Genomic DNA, 22,135 nt, shown 5'->3' with positions numbered 1-22,135 from the left:
AAAGATGTTGGGATACAGAAATCAGAAACAAAAATAAACAATAAAAATAGCTAATTGATAGTACATTTTTAAAATAACCATTAATGAGTAAAAATAGATTAGCTGGAAGGTTTTAATGGATGTTTTTTTCTTTGAAGTGAAAAGATTAAAAATTGTGAGGATTAGGTAGAATAAAATAATTGATTGTATATTGGTTAATGTTGACCTTTTACTTCAATTTATTAATGTTAACTGTTAATTTAATTGTGTTATTCAGACTATTGATTTATATGCATATTGGCTGTCAAAGTTTTTAAAAGAAATCTTGAATAGTATTAAGTATATACAGTTCATTGTTAGCATGATTTCTAGTTGATTTCATAATACATATTTATTGTTATATTTTTATCCCATGTTTTAATTTAATTTAATCCAAGGTGGCAAATACAGGTAGTCCTCAAACTTAGACCACAATTGAACCCAAAATATCTGTCACTAATCAAAACAATTGCTAAGTGAGTTTTGTCCATTTTATGACAGTTTTTAAGTGAACTATTCCAGTGAATAATGGTGAATAATAAGTCAATAAGGAGTTGTTAAATTAATCTGGCTTCCCCCATTGACTTTGCTTGTTGGAAATTGACAGGAAAGGTTACAAATGGTGACCATATGACCCCGGGGCAGGGAGACTCATAAATACGTGCAAATTTTGATCATGTGATCATGGGGTGCTGCAGCAGTCATAAGTATGAAAAATGGTTGTAACTCACTTTTTTCAGTGCTGTTGTAACTTCAAATTGTCACTAAACAAATGGTTGTAAATCAAGGATTACCTATATACCTAATATTCCCATTGCCTATTTTTCTTACAAGAATCTCCTTCTGAGTTTGAAAGAGAATGGTTACCCAACTGGCTTTCATCCCTGTAAGAAAATTACAAAAATCTTTTCATGTTCTATGTGGTATTCTTGGTTTTGAGTTTTGTGAGCTCATTTGGGGTTTTGAAGTCATTAGAGTTGTGAATTAAGTATGTTTGTTTAGTTTTCTTACAGATGATGTTTGATTGTAGTTGTTTTACTTATTATGGACAGATATAATCAAGTGGAATCATGGTTTTCTTTCAGATTTTGAAACTTGGAGGTATTGCAAACTTCTTGATGAAGCTCATGGATCCACCATCACGTGATGCTGTGTTGCTGTCCATAAAGCATCTAAAGGAGTTGGTAAGTTTCTTTTTCTCTTGCTTGTATACAGGTAGTCCTTGACTTACAACAGTTTCGTGACCATGCATAGTTACAGCGGCACTGAAAAATATGACTTATGACTGTTTTTCACAGTTACAACCTTTGCAGCTTCTCCATGATCATGTGAATTTTCATGTGAAAATTCAGATGCTTGGCTACTGGTTCATATTTATGACTGTTGCTGTGCCCTTTTGCAACCTTCTGACAAGCAAAGTCAATGGGGAAGCCAAGTTCATTTAACAACCAGGTTATTAATTTATTAAGTGCAGTAATTCATTTAACTGTGACAAGAAAGATCGTAAAATGGGGCAAAACTAACTTAACAAATGTCTCGCTGAATAACAGAAATGTTGGGCTCAATTGTTGTTGTAAGTCAAGGACTACATGTACTAACAAATGTATACATAGTTAATTTTAGAGTGCTCATTGAAAATTTAAAGAATTGTCAAATGGATACAGTTTTAAATTTAGATATTTCATTTGTATTTAGACTAAAATACTGCATCATTTACTGTAACACAGTCTTCTTTTTATAATAAAAATAATTGGTATAACTACAAATACTAATTTAACATTGCAGCTTTCCAGATTCAGAATATGTTCCTTTTTGAAATTATATATCTTTCTTTCTTTGATTTGCAAAAGAAATGGTCACTTATAAATAAAATAAAATGTTATAAATATTGTGTTTATAAATGAAATAAAATGTGAATCAGTAAACTACGATAAGCAATGGATATTTATTTTAATAATTTCAGTTGCACATTTTAGAAATTATTTAAAATGAAAGCTTTATGTTTTACTTACAAAACATTAGCCATTCAACTTTATTCTTTTAAAAAATCATGTCCAGAATTCTATGTATATTGTTTATGTTCTGTTCTTGTACATTAGTTAACCTGTAGTCTGAATCCGTGTGTGAATTTTCTTGTCCTTATTTTTGCCTATGGATGAAAAATGCAAGGAATGACTTTGATATATCAACATCATGACTGAATTTGGCCTCATTTTCTATTTTCATGTGATGAAATGAATAGTTTGGAATAAACACAGATAATACTCTTATATAAATATGCCATGCTAGATATTAAAGAGTAATGCGGCTGCAAGAAACCTAATAATTGTCCTAACCTAATTTAGTAGCTCATTCTTCTTTATTAAAGCCATTATCCTTGCTCTCCTCTCTCACGTTGTATATTTTTTTCATTGATTCTGTCTCTGTTCTCTTCACACTGATAGAATGCATTGGACAGACAAGAACAGTTGACTCCACTTGGTGTCCACTTGGCACGATTACCTGTGGAGCCACACATTGGAAAAATGATTCTGTTTGGAGCCTTATTCTGTTGCTTAGATCCTGTTCTCACTATTGCAGCTGGCCTCAGCTTCAAGGACCCCTTTGTCATTCCCTTGGTAATGTATCTGAAAATAAAATTAAAAACATGTAAGATGTCTTTTTAAAAAATGTCAGTAAGAAGTAGCTTGAAGAAATCCGATGTTTTACTTGATTCTATTTTAACTATCAAATTCAGTGATGCTGTTTGTTGCATGTTCAGAATGTTTTTTAAAAAACTAAACAAATGAATAAATGTTCTTTATTTATCTCAATAAGTATTTTCCTCCTCTAAAGGGTAAAGAAAAATTGGCGGATGCAAGAAGAAAGGAACTCTCAAGAAATTCTAAAAGTGATCACCTGACTGTTGTGAATGCTTTCAAGGTAATTCTGTTACAATTGACAATTTCAGAGGTAGCTGCCTCTTTGAAAGAAAAGAATGCATAATTCATAGATATAAGAAACCTTTATTGCTGGGCAATGAATGAAAGCCATGGGAGGGTTTTTTTTTTACTGCGGTATATATTTAATTTATTGAAAGAGTGAAGTGTAATCTATGTCACAAATACTTTAATTTGGAGAGCAAAATCTTACATCGGCAGCTGCTGTGATTCTACATAATTCAGTTTAATTTCACTTCAATATTTCATCCAGTTTGTATATCACAAAGTCCCCTTATCTTTGTTTTAAATGCTGAGTAATTACTTCAAATATGTTCATGAACAATTAAAAAAAAATCTTGTGATAGGTTAGGTAAAGGTAAACTTTTGGATTATAGTCCATTAGTTGCCTTTTTATTAAAAAATAGTGTTTTGGAATTCCTTATTTATTATTAGATTTTTATGCCAACCCATCTCCCCTACAAGGAAGCTATGGGCAATGAGATTATTCCTTCCCTACTCTTATTATATCATAATGCAAACTCAGTTTCATTGAGGGTTGCATCAAGGTTGTGATTCATAAGGTTGTGACATGGCCAGGGTGGGTATGGCCAGCTTGATGTCACTCATGTTGGGGCACCTGTGGTGGCCCAAGCGGTCTGCCAGCAAAAATGGGCTCCCGAGCTCTTGTTTCAGCTGTGATGGTCTCCTCTGACAGAGAAATTGGAGCTTGTGATGGCCATGGGCTGTCCTCACGAGCTCCATTTTTAGTGGCAGAGGCACTGCAGGTCAGTCCTTTGCTGTTTCCAGGGTGGCCCTAAGGGCCAGGTCTAAGTAATCTGCGAGCTGGATCTGGCCCCAGGCCTTGCGTTTGACACCCGTGCTATAAGGAAACATTATTGATTTTGTTTGGGGCTTTTTCCTGATTTGCATAAATACATAGCTATATGACACAGATTATCAGTATATGTATTTTTTCAAAAATAATGTATTTTAATTATAAAAGTTCCTATTTCCTATGAAAATTATTGAATCTACTTGGTATCTGGCATCATTGTAGTTTAGCAATCACTTTTATTCAGTTTTTCTTTGAGTCAATCTAGTAAAACATAACTCTTGCTTTCAGGGTTGGGAAGAAGCTCAGCGGCGTGGCTTCAGGTACGAGAAGGATTATTGCTGGGAGTATTTTCTTTCTTCAAATACCCTGCAGGTAATAACTGTTTGCCTCTTGGGGCGTAGGGAATCCAGACTACGTCTACCACACTGCTTCTGGCAGGAAACTGCATTTTACAAAATCTGCAAGAGGTTAATTGGTGCTTATATGTTACTCTCTAGATGCTGCGAAACATGAAAGGGCAATTTGCAGAACATCTCCTTGCAGCTGGGTTTGTGAATAGTAGGAACCCCAGGGATCCCAAATCCAACATTAATTCAGGTAAATGTTGAGGGAGAAGCAAAATAACAGGAAGGCTTTCAGTTCTTCCATTGAGAGTTTCACTTCCCCTGACTGTCTTTTCTTCTAGAAAATGAGAAGTTACTCAAAGCTGTTATCTGTGCTGGACTATATCCAAAGGTGGCAAAAATCCGAGCAAACTTCAGCAAAAAGAGAAAAATGTAAGGCTTCTGAAAATTTACTCTTGAGACTATTTAGTAGGAATGCATATAGATTAATTTATTAAGCAGAGCTCCATAATCACAGCAAATTTACTTGGTAAATTTTTTAGCACTTCTGCCTGCTAAGATTTGGTGTATAATCATTGTAGGGAATCATTTTCAATGAGCATTCTTAGCAGTGGTGGTATTCTACTGGTTCGGCCTGGTTCTGCCAAGCCGGTAGCGCCGATGAGCAGCAGAGACGAAACCGGTTCTCTCCGCTGCTCTGCTGTTGGGCCCACCCGCCCATCCGGGCTCCCATATTAACCTTTATTCCCTGCTTGTGAAATGCAGCTGCTTTGCACGGCACAGCGGATTGCCACGCATCAGCTGCTGAAGCGGCAGGGAGAGTGCAAGATTGCAGGAGGTAGTCGGGAAGCCTCTGCGCCTGCGCAAAGTGCTCATTTGGCGCACACATGCGCAAAAGTGTGCACGCGCACAAAGCGCACCCAAGCCATGCCCACCAAACCGGTGGTAAAAATTTTTTTGAAATGCACCCCTGATTTAGATTTGATGCTTACTTTAGTTATTTTAGGCTCTCTAAAGTCTTATCCAAATAATTTTGTATGAATATATTTTTCTTTAAGAAATAACTAATCAGATCTTATTGAAGCATATTGTTTGATTGTATTAACATCTGAAAGCTTGAAACAAGTTGCAGTAATATTGTTTTGTCACTAGATGGTGTTGCTAATGAACATTTTAACATCTTAGCTCTTAATTGCTCTCTTTTACATATTCTAAAAGTATGTTTGTTTAGCAAAAATATTTTAATTATATATTTCTGGGATATCCTGAATTAGGAAATGATAGAAGATGGCTTTTCTTTAATACCTTTTTACATACCACTATGTAAAAACTAAATAACAAGGAAGCAGTGGGTTATCGATTTGGAACTATCTTTGTGGAAAAAGCAAGATTTTAAACATGGAAAGCAAAAATAAAAGAATTTATACATATTCTTTGGGGAAACTACCTGGATTATTTTAATTGTAATGAGGAATTTTAAAAAATCATTCTTAATCTCTTTTGCATATACCTTCTGGTTCTTATTAAGGTTTTAATGTAATGTTTGGCAGACACCCACTCCCAAAATTCCCCAGCCAGCCATGGAATTGAAGTCCATATGGCTTAAAGTTGCCATGATTGAGAAACATTGGTTCAGTGTGCTGAAAGCTATTTTCTAACGTAATTACTGAGAGAAGACATATATGTTCCACATTTACATTTGCTGATCCTTACATGAAACAATTGTTTAATGTCATTGAGGAAACTACAATCCAGATTTTCTTCAGTTTTCCCCATTCCTAGTCACCTCCCTCCATGGTACTTTTTTCAGAGGCTCCCCCAACTCCAATCAGAAGTCACTATCTCACTATAGAATGGAGAGTGAATCAGCAAATGGTCATTTTTTTCAGGCCTTTAAAAAAATCATTTTTAAAAAATTCCTGTATGTCTCTGTCATGTAAGTTGTAACTGCTTTGTGTCTTTCAGGGTTAAAGTTTCCACCAAAACAGATGGAACAGTGAACATTCACCCCAAATCTGTGAATGTTGAAGAGACAGAATTCCATTACAACTGGCTAGTGTACCACTTGAAAATGAGGACAAGTAGCGTAAGTTATCTTTTTTTTTTTACTAATTTTAAATGTAAATGTGTATATAGATGGACTTTGCTGAAACAGCTGTGGTCTTTCTGTGCTTGTTTCATCTCAAACAACCCTTATAAGCTACAGATATCAGAAATAATTAAGCTTTTCTCAAAAAAGTAATAGCAATAGGTAGATAATCCTAAACTGGAAGGTATCAGTATTAAGTATTAAATACATAGTATTAAGTATTAAGAAGTATTGAGTACTTAATACTTAAGTATTAAGAAGATGTAGCCAGTATGAATAAATCTCTATGAATAAATCTTACTGTATATTCACTTTTGTATCATGCTTTTGCTTAATACAAAGCAAAAAGGTACAAAGGTATCATCACCTTTGCTTAGCATTTGGCCCTATGTAATACTGTTAGTAGTATAAAAGAGAAAACGTTTATATAATTATTACAAAAATATCTCAGTTGATTTGTATTCAATCAAGTGTCATAAAGGTGTGCTTTTGGACTGAACGATAAACAAGCCTTTACATTAATTAAACTGAGTGAATTAGATAATATGAAATGCCTGCTGGGTTAAAAATAAAAACTGCTCATTTTTTCTTTGTGGCTACAGTAGAAAACAAATGTAACTTGCAGAGCTGCAGGAACGGGGCTTATTTCTTTCGTTGTAAATCATGATTTACTGTGCTATATGGACATCGTAAAGGGCCAAGGCATTTAAAAATCAAACAATGTTCCAAGGCCTCATGTTGATTATATTTCTATATTTATTGTGTGCTAAATGTTTTTGTTACTATAGATATACCTGTATGACTGTACGGAAGTTTCGCCATATTGTCTCTTGTTTTTTGGAGGAGACATTTCAATTCAAAAGGACAAAGATCAGGATACAATTGCTGTAGATGAATGGATTGTTTTTCAGTCTCCAGCAAGAATAGCACAGCTGGTAAAGGTGAGTGAGTTTCTGCTACCCTTGTGGAATTGGCTACTTACAATAATTCTGTAGTTAACCCAATTTTATAATTATATTATGAAGACTATTTTAAAAAACACGTTTCATGTAGATTATTTTCTTAAAATATGAAAAAATATTAGGCATAATTCTATTCAAGCATTTCATTAAGTGCTGATGCTTAAAACAGCTGCATCATTTTTTTTTACCGCCTGTGAAAAATATAGGCAGTTTTAATTAATAGCAGAATGTTGCCCTACTCAGGATCCAAAATGCTTCTTCCAAATGATTTTCAAAGCATACACAGACTTAAGATAGAAAGTTGTTTAAAACCTTCCAAATATTTCTATTTGGAATGCTAACATTAATTATAAAATAATATTTATATTAAACTACAGTACTGTATTTGCTATTCAGCTGAGATTACTTATTTAATTTGACCTTCATGTATTATGTTCCGCATAGATTAGCAATTACCTTTTAAAGATATATGTGCATTAAACTTGACTTTGACAAGTATCTTACTTTGAAAACAGAATATTTTGACTATTGGTCCCTTTAATATCATTTTCTTTTGATACTTGCAATTAAAAAAAGAGTCCAAAACTGCATTATATACTACATCTTTATATAGTTTGAACAGATAAAGTTGTTCCCAAAACAAAACAGTTGACTTTCTAAAAACTCTCCCTCCTGTTATAAACCCATGGAACTGTTAAGAACTACAGGCAGTCCTTTTGAAATATTCTCTAGTGCTCAAAGGTTGATTTCTGGATATGTAGGAGATGGGTTTGGTTTCTTTTCTAGCTGCAGAAAATCTGAAGATGCAAATTTAAGTTAAAGTAAATTTTAAATTTAACTTATATTTTCAACTTTTTAATTTTATTAAGCATTTTGAGTGTGTTGAATAGAAATTTAATAGTGATAAATTTAATTGCATTTGATAAAATATTGAGGGGAAAAGATGGGGGGAAATGAAAAAATAACCGCATGAAAAGAAAACATGAAGCTCTAAATGAAAAAAAAAGTATTACTTCCCAAAATAATGAGTGAAAAGAAAATATGGAAGTTGCTTGGTATAGAATGAAAATAATTCTGTTATAGAGTGCTGCAAAAGTATTTGTACAGTAACGGCAAGAATATGAAAGTATGCTTGATAAAAAGATTAAGCTAAAGAGAATGAGAATGAGAAAATGCTTCTACGAAATGATGAAAAAAGCGATAAAAATATTGTGCCTGAACTATCTAGAGAAAAATAATAGTAATCAATAAAGCAACAAATAAGACTAAAAAGGCAAAGCAAATGCAGAGTAACTGAAATAAGGGAATTCTGGAAAGAATGTTTTAGAGATTTGTAGGGAAATAATAGTGATATATCAAAAAGAAATTGAAATGAATACTTTAAACATTACTGTCAAGATTTTTTTTTTTAAAAAGGTCATAAATACTGTGAAAATTTTAAATATGCAGGTATGCAAATAAAACTGGATAAACATGACTATGGCTGGTTGACTGTGCAACTTGTTTAATTTTAACACATCTTTGAAGGTTGCTTTATGCCTGAAGACTGAAAGAATGGTGTTATTTTTCCCTATACTTTATACAATGGAAAATGTATGAAGGATGAATTCAATAGAGAAAGAGATACATGTATGCATGTATTAATATTTGAAAGTGTAAAGGGAAGAGTATAGATGAAATAATAAATATAGAAAATATATTGTTTAGATAATCTAATATAGCTACTGTATATAAAAACAGAATACAGGTAGGTAATCAACATACCACTGTTCATTTAACAATGGTTCAAAATTACAATGGCCTTGGAATTAAAACCCATCCTTGAAGTTATAATCATTTCACCACCATACAGTTACATGATTATAATTTTTGCACCTGGCAACTGGCTTTCATTTACAATGGTTGCAGCATCTTGTAGTCACATGACTGTGATTTGCGATCTTCCCTGCTAGCTTCTGACAAACAAAGCAATTGGGGAATCACTTTAATGATTGTGTCGTTTGCTAAATAACTCCATGATTTGCTTAACCACCATGATAAAAATGGTCTGAAATCAGATCCAGTGAGTACTCACTTAATGACCATATCACTTAGCACTGAAATTCCTATCCTTATTGTGGTTATAAGCTGAGAATGGCCTCTAATGGAAAAAACTTGATGTTACTCACTTTCGCCAACAACCCTTTTTTATCCTTAGGATTTGAAAAAAGAATTGGATGACCTTCTGCAAGAGAAAATAGAAAATCCGCAACCTGTGGACTGGAACGATACTAAATCAAGGGACACTGCAGTGTTGACAGCTATTATAGACTTAATCACTACACAAGAGAATGAAACTGCCAGAAACTTTGCGCCTCATTTCCAAAATGAACAATACAATTAATAGTTTTCCCTTGCTGTTGAAAACATGGGAGTGCTACCAATCTTTTTTTCCATCCCTCCTTTTAATTTTTTTTTTTGTATATCTGGGCGTCTTGATATTTCATCTTTACATTAATATTTCATAATGGCTTTGTGTAAATGGCATGCTGTGTATAAAGTACCTGTTTACATAGCTCTAAGTGCATTATCATCTGTAATATTGTATATGTGCGTCAAGCTATTTGCTGCTTCTTGTATGACTTATTTCCCTCTGGGAAATGTTGGATAAAATAAAAGAATGAACTGATTTTTAACATTCTTTGGTTTATACAATTCTGTGAAATTGTTGGTTTGAAAAGTGATCAGAAAAACTAAAATTTTACTTTTTGAATATTAGCCTTCTATTTATTGTCTGTTTATAATTAGTAAGGAATTCAGTTAGAAGATATCCTGCTGGGAGTTGTAAGGTCTGTAAAGTTGAACAAAGTCACTAGATAAAGAGTCTGATGGGAAAGGGATTCATGAAATGGGTTTATGTTTGCATCATTTTAGGAATAAATACGTGCTTCGTTCCAGCTGTTTTGCATACAATGTAAGAAATAACATGTTGATTTTCATCAACCAAGGCTTTATTTACAGGATAAAGCCTTCTCTGATAGCTTGCAAAAAACTGTCAGCTGTTTAGATGAGGACAGGTTTTAATGTCTTCCCCTTGCAAAGTGTATTTGAATATAGGGCTGTGAAACAGAAATAAATACGGAATCAAGTACGCGTTAACTGTATACTAAGGAACAACCAGTATTCTATTTCAATATTGTATTCTTTATTTTTTAAAATTGTTCCTGCAATTATAACTGAACCCATGTATTACTTTTTTTAAATCAGTCTGTCCATATTGGACATCCTGTTAATGTGTGAATTCCCAGTCTTCCCAGCTGAGATTTGTGGGAGTTGAAATTCACACATTTGGAGAGTGTGCAGGCTTGGAAACATTATTTGTCCTAGTGTACATAATGTAGAAAATTATAGCATAATTATAGGATTATAGAATATTCATGAAGTTATTTCAAGAGTAGTATAAATATGTCATTATATAAGTTATGAGCAGAGCTATTGTGTTGGCAGTGTCTCAATGTCATTGCCGAACTCTTTAGCACAACGCAAATATTTCTTGCAGAATCTGGATTTAAGCAGTATCTAGTTCAAAGTATATTAGATACCTTGAAACTGATGCGTCAATCCACATCCAGCTAATTGAAATACTTTTCTTAAACCATAAAAATGGTACAAGACCTTCATCTTCCTGGGGCATGCAACTCTAAATCTTAGAAAATCTTTTTAAGTAATTTTATAGACATTGCTTGTGTGATCTGAGGTTTTGTTTGCTGAATATGTGTTTTGTATTTGATTTCTTATAACCTGATGAACTCTTTATATTTGCCATAAATTATGTCCCAAATCCCTATTTTTGGTTTCTAGTTGGTTTCCTAATATATTTTTGCAGTTTGCTTCAATATATTTTTGCTATATATGCTCATTTTCTTTAATAGGCAGTTTTGAAAAAATAATTCCAGTTCACTTGTAAAATTTAGAAGAGTCACTAGAAAAGGTTGTATTGATATTCAAGTTGAACATTATTTCTCTCCATCCCTATAAACAAAATGGACATTATTAGGTTCAGTAGTCCAAATAAAATTTAGTACTTCCGTTAAAATCCTTGCTATCTTTGCATAGATTCCTAGAAACAACTCTGTAGAAGTGGTTTTATTTGACAGGATCTTGAATCTTCTCAGTGAATTCATCTGGAAAGTATTATATATTGCGTAGGAATCATGCCTTTCAGTACATGTAGGTTGTCTAGAGATTCCTTGCTGTAGCTGTTATTTTTTGAGTAAAGGTTGTTTCCCCTATCCAGTGCAGTCCAACTCTAGGGGGGTGGGGGATGCTGATAGCTGTTTCTTAGCCAAGGGAGCCATCATTGTCCAAAGGCATCTCTGTCATGTGGTCAGCATAACTATATACTAAAGCCAATGGAATGTTGTTACCTTCCCACCAAACTGGTACCTATTTATCTACTCATATTTGCATGCTTTCGAACTGCTAGGTGGGCATTTTTTAAATTAATATTGGTTTAATTTTTCTGAACCCCTTTCGCAAACACTCGTCCTTAAGGAATAGAAGTTATTTTAGTGTGTATCTTATAATTTTCTTATATGAATCTTAGGAAACAAACTGTTACTCTAATGGAATTTTTGGTTGCATACTGTATATTGCGTACTGTATATTGTGTTCCTAATGGGTTAAATTTCAAACTTTGTGTAACCAAGCAGTGAATTATGTTACATACATAGCTATCTAATGTAAAAGATAAAATGGTACGGTTTGAATATTAGCAGTTCCCCAAATGACAATATATTAACTGAGTTCATTGGCTAATTTGATTCAACATTTTGCATTTCATTTCATAGCATATTTATTTCTCATGGTCCAGTTATAGTACTTAGCATGAGGTATGGTCAAATACAAATCTTTCTGCTTCTTATAACTTGTTCCCTTTAAAAAAACACTTGATTATATTTTCTCTTTGCATATTGCAACAATGTTTATTTTAAATGCTAGTAACCAAAAATAGAGATGTATCCTATCAATACATAATACATGTTATTTAATAATATATGTTACTACATGTTTGCTTTTCAACCATATAAACTTCAGGATCTGGAATGAAATGGTTTTAACTTTTTTTCATTTTCTGACTCCTTGTGACTTAACAGCATTTCATCAAGACTGTCAGCAACCGTTTCTTCCAAGCCGATGTTTGTCATCTGACATGTAACCATAATCGTTAGAAAACTTTTAAAATATTAATTGTAATTTTATAGAAATTGTATTTGGCCACCTAAATGTTCTTTCATCCTCTTCCTTCAATTGCTTTTGATTTTTTTCACTTGGATTGTTGGCATATATAGAGGCAAGGGCTGCTATTACTAGGGCCAAAGTTGATGGGTTCACTTCTTGAGACTCCCTGAAGGCCGAGCGGTGTACTACTTAATCATCTAAAAGCTCATCAATTGTAGTTGGACTGAATTTTGCAATCCCATCAGAACTGAAGCCAAATTCATATAGGGAGTTGGAGCTTGATCTTTTGCTGAAGGAAGTCAGGGCCATGACTACCATTGCTTCAACATCTACTTTCATCTGTGCCTGCCGAAATGTTAGTTGTTCAAGAGGACTGTTTTTCAAACTTAGCAACTTTAAAATGTGTGGACTTCAACTCCAGAAATTTCCTGGCAGCATGCAAATTTTTCATACAAAAGCAAAATCTTATGATCAGATGCTTTCTGATCCAGGAACTAGAATTCTTGATTCAGTGTTGTATGGATATACTACTTCCAGATACGTCTTTTGGCTTGGGAACCATAGATGCTCTACGTCATCCTAAAGGCAAACTCCCTTGGTTCAAACTTTAATAATCCAGCCCCTTAGGCAATACTGGAAAACAGCAGATGTTCCATTTCAGACTGAATATCATGTTAGCCAGACTTTCCATTCAGAATGAAACCCAGGATGGGATCGAGCAACTGGTTTACCAATGGAAGACATGCCTCAATGAATTTGGACTTCAATTTAATTTGGCAAAAACTTAATACCTGAAATGCAGCATCCAGACAAATGGTACAATCACTTGATAATACTCAGCGTGTAAAGGCCTCTGATTTTCGTTACCTTGTATCCTGCATAAATGATGGCGACACGCTTCTGGATGCCTGGGCACAAACGAACGCTTCTGGATGAAGTGGTGCCAGGTCGCTAACGTCCTCTATATCTGGAAGATCCTGCTGTGCTTAAATCGAAGATCTACCATATAGTTGTCCATCCAGTGGCACTCTATGGGGTGGAATGGTAGCCAATGAAGATACATGAACAGGTACCACACACAATGGAAATACAAATGATCAGATAGTCATGGGGGAGGTGGTCACCGGCTGCATCATATTGCAAACAGAGACACATACGGAAGGCCTTCAAAGTCGTCCCAATTCCAGATATGAGAGAAATGAGACTGGTAGTATGGGGACAAGTGATTTGAGTTCATATGGAATCCATCGTGAGGTGGATCCTTGCACTCAGCCTAGATCAGTGGTGGTTAACCTTTTCGGCACCAAGTGCCAAAACAGGAGTGTGTGTGTGCCGAAAGGGCACTGAATGCCAAAACACAGGAAACAGGAAGAGCAGTTCCCCAGTGCACATGGTCTTCTGGTTTATAATACACATACACGTGCAAAGACCAGCTGGCCATCGCACACCGGAACCTGGAACAGCAACGGCTGGCGTGCCCAGAGAGATGGCTCTGCATACCACTTCCGGCATGTGTGCCATAGGTTTGCCATCACGGCCTAGATGGCCAGCACCCTCAAAACCAACCAATGAATGAATGGACTGTGTCTGCATGAAGAGAGGTGAGCTGTAAGCGTATGCCCCATTGATGCAGACTGGACAATTGGTGAAATTCAAAACTGAATCATGCGATATAATGGTAGTAATGCAAACAAGACTTTCCATTTTACACAGTTCAGATGCAGACTTCTATGTATAAAGGGTCATCCCTAAAAACTCAGCAGCTACTGTTTCTTTACTATGTACAGAGCTAACATAATCCTGACCAATTTTTATCTTGGGAGAGTATGTTATTTATTGAAGAAATGCTGTTACCACTCCTTTATTATGTTCATTCCACTTATAACACCAGATCAGAGAATAAATTTCAGTTAATAACAGATGGGGGGGGAGTCTATTGCAATACTATTTGTACCACCACAACTAATATAACTTCTCAGTGCAGTTCTCATTTCACATCACAGTGGAAGAATTTGGGGTGCCTCGTAAGTAAAGCACCACAGTTTTCAGAGTATTAGTGGCTGGCATGAAGTCAGTTGTCTAAATAACTTGGGAGTAAATTTAGTAACCATGTTTACATATTTGTTGGAGTCCTCGTAGATGTGTTGTACTTATCGACCACAAATTTCCTGCACTTTTTGTATGAGTTATGTATTCATTCCATTACAAAGCAGCAAAAGAAACTTTTGCAGAAGTTTATTGCAGCCTTAAGCAGATGGACTTCATATTAAATGTTTGTAAATGGCAGTTGCCAGTACCAGAATAATACAGTGTTTTACTTATAGCTTTTTCAGAGGACATTTCGGTGGTCTAATACCTCACTCCAAACTTACAATTGTTCAGTCTGAATACCATGGGCAGGTTTTTTTTTTTAATAAAGTTGTTTTTTTTGCTACTACCAAGTTACTGATGGGATGGCTTCTTCATCCCTTAGTGGTGGATCAAGCGGGGAGAATTGCTAAATCTTTGACAAAACAAAGAAAAGCAGGAGAAGGAAATTTAGAGTTTCAAAAATAAAAAATAAAAAAATTGAATTTTGTGAAATTCAAGCGACTAGTCTTGATTCAACATTAAGATTAGCTAAGAAAATACCCACATGTAATTTTAAAATAGTAAAAGTTTGCTCATAAACTTACGTAAGATTTAACCCATGGTGACAGTGGTTAGACTGCAGTATTGCAGGCTAATTCTGCTGACCTGATTCTCATTGGCCCAAGGCCGATAAAATGAGGCCCCAATTGTTGTTTGAGGTAATATGCCGACTCTGTAAACCACTTAGAGGACTGTAAAGCACAGTGAAGCGGTATACAAGTCTAGTGCTAGTGCTATTTTCTTGTTCATAGAAATTCAATTTCTTATGGCACATCTACCATAATCCAGAATGACCACTAGATGGCATTGAACAGCTAAGCACATTCTCTTTCTCTATTCACCCCATCTACTATCATCTAATAGCCACCTGAACTTTTATAGGTTGCACCCCAAATATTTAAGTCATGCTGTAGTTCACTGAAATTTAAGCCTTGCACTGTAGCATCCTTTTTTGGTATATATAGATCAGCTTTCCCTTACACATTGCATATGGTTTAGCTCTTGACAACACACTTAGATTTTATGCGGTTGGATCAAAATTTACTTACCAATAAATCTTTTTAATAACACTTAAATTGCCAGTTTTTAATTTAATGTAGTCCACATTTTGATTTTTTTTCATTTCTGTTTTTATTTCCCTGGTTGTCTTTCAAAACAGCAAGTGATGTAGATAGCAGAAAGGTACTAATAAATACTATTTATAACTCAAGTATGAAACGCTGTTTAGTGCATCATAGCATATTTTTAAAAAATACATATAATTTTAATTATTTCAACTATAATAATAAAAACTAATACAAATTAAACTTAGAGGGAAAATGAGGATGATAGAAACCAATAATAAAAAGTGCAGGAAATAAGAAATATATAATTATTTCCAACTTTTATCATAAATATAAACAAATGTAATATCTCTTCATCTGTAAGATGAAGCAGATTATATCTTCATTCCATTCCTTATTTCTAAACAAATCCATAAAATGCCAACTTTTCAATCCTGGTGCTGGTAAAAAAAAATCTACAGGGGGTTGCCAGTTAATTGCATTTTTAAAAAAAATCTTATTTGATCAAATTAAGCAACTTTATATTTTTTTTCCTTTTAATTCTACTAGTCTTTACCTTTCATTCAATCAATTATGGTTGTAGGATTTGATTTCAATTCTTTTTCCATGTCAGGATTTCTTCAAGGCATTAACAATCTTTTTTTATAGATTGAATTAATCATTCTTTTGGGTTATCATTTGTATTAACTTTTCCTTTTTAAAACTTCAGCCGGTTTCTTTTGTATTTCCAAATCATTCTCTTAACCTGTCATCTATAGATCCACATACCTATCATTCCTTCATTAACCTCTTTTCAACACTGCCTGTCCACAGAAACAGACATCATTACTGACACCATTGATATTGTAGTTTCTAACATCTGGCTCCATTCTTTAACAATCTTTAATATTTCCAATGTTTTTTATTTTTTTCTTTTTGCTTAAAATCTTTAGTTTCCTGCACTAACCAATTTCTAAAACTTGTTATCACATGAAATTTCCATGATAGTCAAGTTTATTTCCCCTAAGTTTTTTTATAATTAATTCCAAAATTTCATAGTAAAAATAAATACTCCAAGTTGACTGGTCTTTAATCCATTTATAACTTTCTTAGACTAAAATGTTACTTAGCCTTTTGCTGTTTCATTTCAAATTCTTTTGAATCCTTAAGTTTGTAATTAAGACTTGTAATTTGTTCAGAGTTGAGTATAAATTTGCCCAATGAAGACTTTTCAATCTTGTTGTTCCAAAAGTCTCTAATAGATTTAAGAAGGCTAATAGGTAATTTGCAAAAATAATTAGAAAGTAAGGTTTGTGAACTTAAGTGTCTTTTAAAAGGTTCCATCATAGTTCCGAGCAAGATGGCACTCAAATCTGCAAAGGCTGCTGTCTTGAAGTCTCATGAGAAGCAACATCCTGAAAACATGTGGGCAATTTCCCATCTTCTTATCTGGAGACTGGATAAGTAGAATCAGAACCATTCCTTGCTCTTTGCCATGGTAGTCTCTGTGTCTTCATTCATCATATGTCCCTGACTAGTATCACAGTATATGCTATGAAATCAATTGTGTTTCAGTTCAACCGAAATCAGTTGGAAGGGTGATAGTCAATGTTCATGGGACTCAACAGCCTTTCTTTACTTCAAAATATACAAACAGGTAGCTCCATCATGTGCACCACAGCAACTGCACACAAAACAGAAGCTTCATCCAATTCAAAATGTTGATTGTGGGAGTGAAAGCAATTAAAACTGTTTATTAAATTAAAATAGAAGGTGAAATGAATGGACTACAGAACTAGTTTTTAGAACAAAGGTGTATTAGATATAAGTTACAGCAATATTTTGTAAATACTGTAAATAGGAATGCTATCAACATATGCTATTAAATCAACATTTATTTATAGAAAAATTTAAAAACAAAGTTTATTGTGAAGAAATTGATTCAGCAGAACCCTTATTTTTCAATTGGGTTAATTTCTTCCATTCTTAAAAATCTATTTTCATATATCTGATTAGCTACCAACATAAAATGGAAGGGACCAAAATGCCATTGACTTTAGTGCAAATTCTAGAGTCTCTGTGTTATAGAGCACAGGGCCCCAACGTTAGCAACTTTAGGACTTGTGGACTTCAACTCTCAGAATTCTTCAGTCAGCTTTACTGGCTGAAGAATTCTGGGAGTTGAAGTCCAAAAGTCTTAAAGTTGCCACGGTTGGAGACCCCTGCTATAGAGAACTTTATACATTAGTTTCTAGGCCTAGCAAACGTCCCATTCTTTCCATGTTTTTGTCAATTGTGGCTTGACATGTGATCTCCTTGGCACATTCCATTGGAAACCAGCCTCTTTCTCCATCACGCAATCGCTCTCCTTCATACCAACCTGTGACGAAGTGCAAAAGGGATTAAACACATTAAAAGCCACCATAAGGATAAAGAAATCTGTCAGATCCAATGGAGCTCTACTGAGTTTAATATTGCGTTTAATATATGCAGCTGAGTTCTCAAAGACCATTAATCTAATAAAGCTTTGTGTATTACTTCACCCTCTGGTAATTAAGTGATACTCAATAATTTACTAAAATAGGATAGGGAGCTTGCACCGCTTGAGCCCCAAAACTCGCCACTGTGAATTTATAAGCTTTGCTGAACAAGCACATCCAGGACTGCATTAGCTCTACTTTACCTGCACCATTTTTTTTCCTTCAAGGGAAGGACAATAGAAAAGTAAATGTAGCATAATCACCAGGAGCTATAATGTTGTTTCTACCTCTCATCATCTGTGTAGTTAATATTTTCCTTTGGAGAGAAGAGATAAAACTCTCTCTTTTTTGTATCAGTTGATAAGGGAAACAGTGGCTTTGCATTCCCAAGCAGAGAGAAATGAATTATTTCAAAGGGTGAAGTTTAATGGCCAGGCTGATATCATTATATTAAATCCTAATCTACCGTGGACTCCTTTATCAAAGACTTAAACTTCTTGGTCTCTGGACATAATTTAATAAAGTCAAAATTCCCAAAGACTATATTTTGTCTCACATCAAACTGGTCAGAAACCATCAACTTGTACAGAATGAAACCAGATAAGCATTGATAAATGCCATACCAGTGTTTTTTAAATAGGACAATTACCTTCAAGACAATTCTTGAACAAGTACAAAATAATGTGGCATAAAAGGCAGCACTAGGCAACAGAATAGTGGTAAGTGCAGCAGTAATGGCCAGAGCAGGGCATTGGGGGCAGCTGGCAGTCATGGGTAGGCTGGTGGCCAAAAAGTAGTTGTAAACATGGTCAATATTTTTAACATTTTAATTATTTAATATAGTTGTTTGTGCTGTTGTAAGCCACCTAAAGGTACTTACCAGTGAGAGGGGCTGCATATAACTTTAATAAAATAGATAAATGTGGGTGAACCACAGGGACACTCATTTTGATTATGTGAACACAGAACTATTGCAATGGCCAGAACTTTGAGGATCCATTGTAAATCCCTTTGCTCAGCTCTATCGTAACTTGGAATTCTCACTGAACAAATAGACATTAAGCAAGGACTATCTGCATTATTTTGGTTACTTTCTAAAGGATAATCATAGTTGTGAAATACAGAAAAGTGTTATGTAATTAACTTTCTGAACAGCAATACGTATAATGTTACCAAAAGTACACATTCCAAATACTCTGGGTCCCAAAGGGATTGGAGGAAAAGGCCATTTGTTTTCTTTCATGTACTATCAATTAAAGTAAGTATTAATTTGAATTTGCAAAGCTTAATGTTCTTAAGATTAATCATTAAACCTTCAGTATACTTTGCATTCCTTTTTTGTGGTTACTTAGAAACATTCAATATATTTCTGTGGCTTTCAGTCAAGTGACTATTTTGAATATCCTACCAAACTTGGTTAAATAAAATTACAGGATCAGATACTTCCATGACATTTAGACTTTATAGAAAGTACTTCAGATGTTATTGAAAGCATAAGTAAAAGATACAAGTATGGTATTTATTAATACTCATATTGCTTACAAAAATGACTTTCAAAAATCTCTTCAGAAAGACGTTTTCAAATTAAATGTTTCTTTTCAAGCACATTTATATGTACTTTTATTCCATCTATGTTTTTCCACATACTGGGGAAAAAAATGCCCAAAGAAGGTACTTATGTTGAGATAATCCACATTTTACTTATGTAGACAAAAACAGAATGAAACATGAACCTCAATTATAATAGCGTAATATCTTAAACAAGTAAAACTGGTTCTTACATATTAAATCTCAATTAAGATATCCTAACTCTAAAAGAATAAATGATAGAGAGTAACATTATAATTTTCAATAGCACAGATGCCAGAATTTTTGCATTTAAAAGGGTTTTACAGCCACTAAACCACTGGAAAAGCCCTTTACTTACCATCTTGGACTTTTTGATCAACAAGAACTACATCAGCAGCCTGGAGGGATAATTCATCAGGTTGCTTGGCAGTGTATGACCTGATAACTTCTACCTGAGTCAATGCTGAGGGGAAAAAATAGTATTTATTGAATCATATGGTAGATTTCAAAAGCTCAGGAATTCACTTTAACGATGAAGCAATTATAAACATATTCCATATGACTTAGGGTTCTCTGCATGCAGTTTCCAAACTGTCTTCAAATGGAAAATTCTTGATTTTTTTCTGCAAATCGAGGAGAATCACAGAATACAGAAAGAAGCAAGATCAAAAACGTTCATGTAAATCACATCCAAAGCTACAGACTAGTAGGGAGCATCCTTGAAAGTTTCTTAAGTATTATTCAATCTCTCATGAGAAGTAAAAGGAAATTAGTTACTTATTATAAAATTTCTTTTCTTTAGCCAATTTCACATACGTTTTATTAATTAAAAGAGAAACCATTTTCACCTGAATTTTTACAGTTTGTAAAGATTACTTTTACAACTGGGTATTTCTGTTTAAGCTATAACACTCAGGAGAAGATACATGAAGTAATAGGCATATAGTTATAAACATGCTTTTAAGGGATCAGCCAAATTTAAGCTTAAAATCAGAACATAGTGTAAATGCAGAAAAGGCTACTTTCAACTGGCCAGAACTAATTCAGAGAGGGAGAGCGAAAACTCTTGGAAAATATTTAAATAACTTAAAGACAATGATGTATACAGTTTAAAAAAAATGCAACAGGCAAGCATCCATTCTTTGTCACCTTAAACCTTGCCAAATCACTGAGGAATACAAGCTAAGGTAAAAGTACATTTTTGGAGGTATATCAGATGTAAGCTTCTGTTAAATGGGACTGGAAAACCAGTATAGCTAGATTTTTCAGAGATATAAGTCAGGAAAAATCTGTCTAGGGCATTTCCAGAAAATGTGGGGCAGTATTGTTCTACCAAATGCTAATCAAACATTACACAGCTCATATCATTAAAAGTTCTTATCTGAGACCAAACAGAATAAACAAATTGGAATAATTTCTTAACAGAAGCAGTCTATGTCAATAAAAACAACAAAGGATAAAGACAGATTAGAGAAGAAATCAGTCGTCTTTAAAATGGATTGGCACAATATAGTTTGGTACAGTATTTTGAAAGGGTACTCTAAAATTAGATGGAGGCATAGACTATGTGGGGAGTGAGTTTTTTTCTAAGCAAAATGGAAATTTTTATACTTATAATAGTATATATATAAAATAAGTATTATAGTGATATGATATGATATATAATATAATATAATATAATATAATATAATATAATATAATATAATATAATATAATATAATATAATATAATATAATATAATATAATATAATAATATTTAGTAAAGTTTTTACTGTCTAGTTATAATTCGAAGTTGACAGATAAATATGGGCCAGGGGAAAAAACACCAGAAACCTACTTAGGTTTATTTATTTAGGTTTAATTTTTTTTTATTAATGCTCACTAAAGCTCACATTACAACCCCAGATAATTTTCTCATTCCTTACTTACTTGTCCTGTCCTTGGTTCTTCTATCATTGCTTTGTCCAAGTGCAGTAATCCAGCGAGCTCTCTCATTCCTAAAGAAGGGGAGAAACATTATGAATGTTTAATTATCTTCCTCTTTTTAATGACATGTATATATTTATATTACACGTATTTTAAAAGATCTAGTGTCCACACTTCCCTTTTAAAGTGACATGGGAGAAAGCAGTACATAGAAGCTCCTGAAGAAAACAGATCATTTAGACCTGTATTAATTGGAATTTAGAAAGGTTGCACTGATAAGACTAGGACAGAAGAGAATGATCCTCTTAAATCTTTATGAATCTCTCTTTGACTTTTGATACCATAAATATATGTGTGAACTGTACAGGAGACTCTGGAGTGGGCAATACCACCTCGTGCTACTTCTTGTTTCTTAAGTGGCCAGTATTAGTTGGCAGGGGCGGGGAAGTTTAAACTCTCAAGGGCGGGGGAGGTTAAACTCACAGATGCTCTGGGAGGTAATTCATTAGCATGGAATAAAGTTACTATCTTTATGTTGATGTTACCTGCATTCAACTCTGCCCCAGGCCAAAGAAGTGACTCAGTAGAGGTGATTAAG

At 34.0% G+C, this 22,135-nt stretch overlaps 2 protein-coding genes and 1 long non-coding RNA gene across 6 annotated transcripts in view; 1 reads left to right on the top strand and 2 right to left on the bottom strand.

Moving 5' to 3' along the window:
* The window catches only part of DHX36 (DEAH-box helicase 36), a 29,621-nt gene extending 19,777 nt beyond the window's left edge, over positions 1-9,844 (top strand). The window contains exons 17-25 of the mRNA XM_026701651.2: positions 1,104-1,202; positions 2,463-2,636; positions 2,854-2,940; positions 4,063-4,146; positions 4,272-4,371; positions 4,460-4,550; positions 6,084-6,204; positions 6,996-7,148; positions 9,367-9,844. Of these exons, the coding sequence (XP_026557436.1) occupies positions 1,104-1,202; positions 2,463-2,636; positions 2,854-2,940; positions 4,063-4,146; positions 4,272-4,371; positions 4,460-4,550; positions 6,084-6,204; positions 6,996-7,148; positions 9,367-9,552 (1,095 nt within the window). The 3' untranslated portion in view covers positions 9,553-9,844. The remainder of the gene's footprint in view (positions 1-1,103; positions 1,203-2,462; positions 2,637-2,853; positions 2,941-4,062; positions 4,147-4,271; positions 4,372-4,459; positions 4,551-6,083; positions 6,205-6,995; positions 7,149-9,366) is intronic.
* LOC148125881 (uncharacterized) lies at positions 2,496-13,395 on the bottom strand. The gene is made up of 2 exons (XR_015743606.1): positions 13,257-13,395; positions 2,496-2,645 (listed from the first exon to the last, which is right to left on the bottom strand). It is a non-coding gene; the product is annotated as an uncharacterized LOC148125881 (long non-coding RNA).
* Positions 13,396-15,631: 2,236 nt separating this feature from the next.
* Positions 15,632-22,135, bottom strand: part of ARHGEF26 (Rho guanine nucleotide exchange factor 26) — a 77,176-nt gene continuing 70,672 nt past the window's right edge. For all 4 annotated transcript variants that reach the window (XM_087933329.1, XM_087933328.1, XM_026701648.2 and 1 more), the window contains 3 exons: positions 21,541-21,608; positions 19,970-20,074; positions 15,632-17,942 (listed from right to left, as the gene is read on the bottom strand). In XM_087933329.1, coding sequence (XP_087789455.1) covers positions 17,800-17,942; positions 19,970-20,074; positions 21,541-21,608 — 316 coding nt within the window. In that variant the 3' untranslated portion in view covers positions 15,632-17,799. The remainder of the gene's footprint in view (positions 17,943-19,969; positions 20,075-21,540; positions 21,609-22,135) is intronic.

This window comes from Pseudonaja textilis, chromosome 4, assembly GCF_049901715.1.
Source record: "Pseudonaja textilis isolate UNSWEBS1 chromosome 4, rPseTex1.2, whole genome shotgun sequence".
In the NCBI taxonomy this organism is placed as follows: Eukaryota; Metazoa; Chordata; class Lepidosauria; order Squamata; family Elapidae; genus Pseudonaja; species Pseudonaja textilis.
Note: the sequence above shows the minus strand (reverse complement) of the source record. Positions and strands in the feature narration are given on the sequence as shown.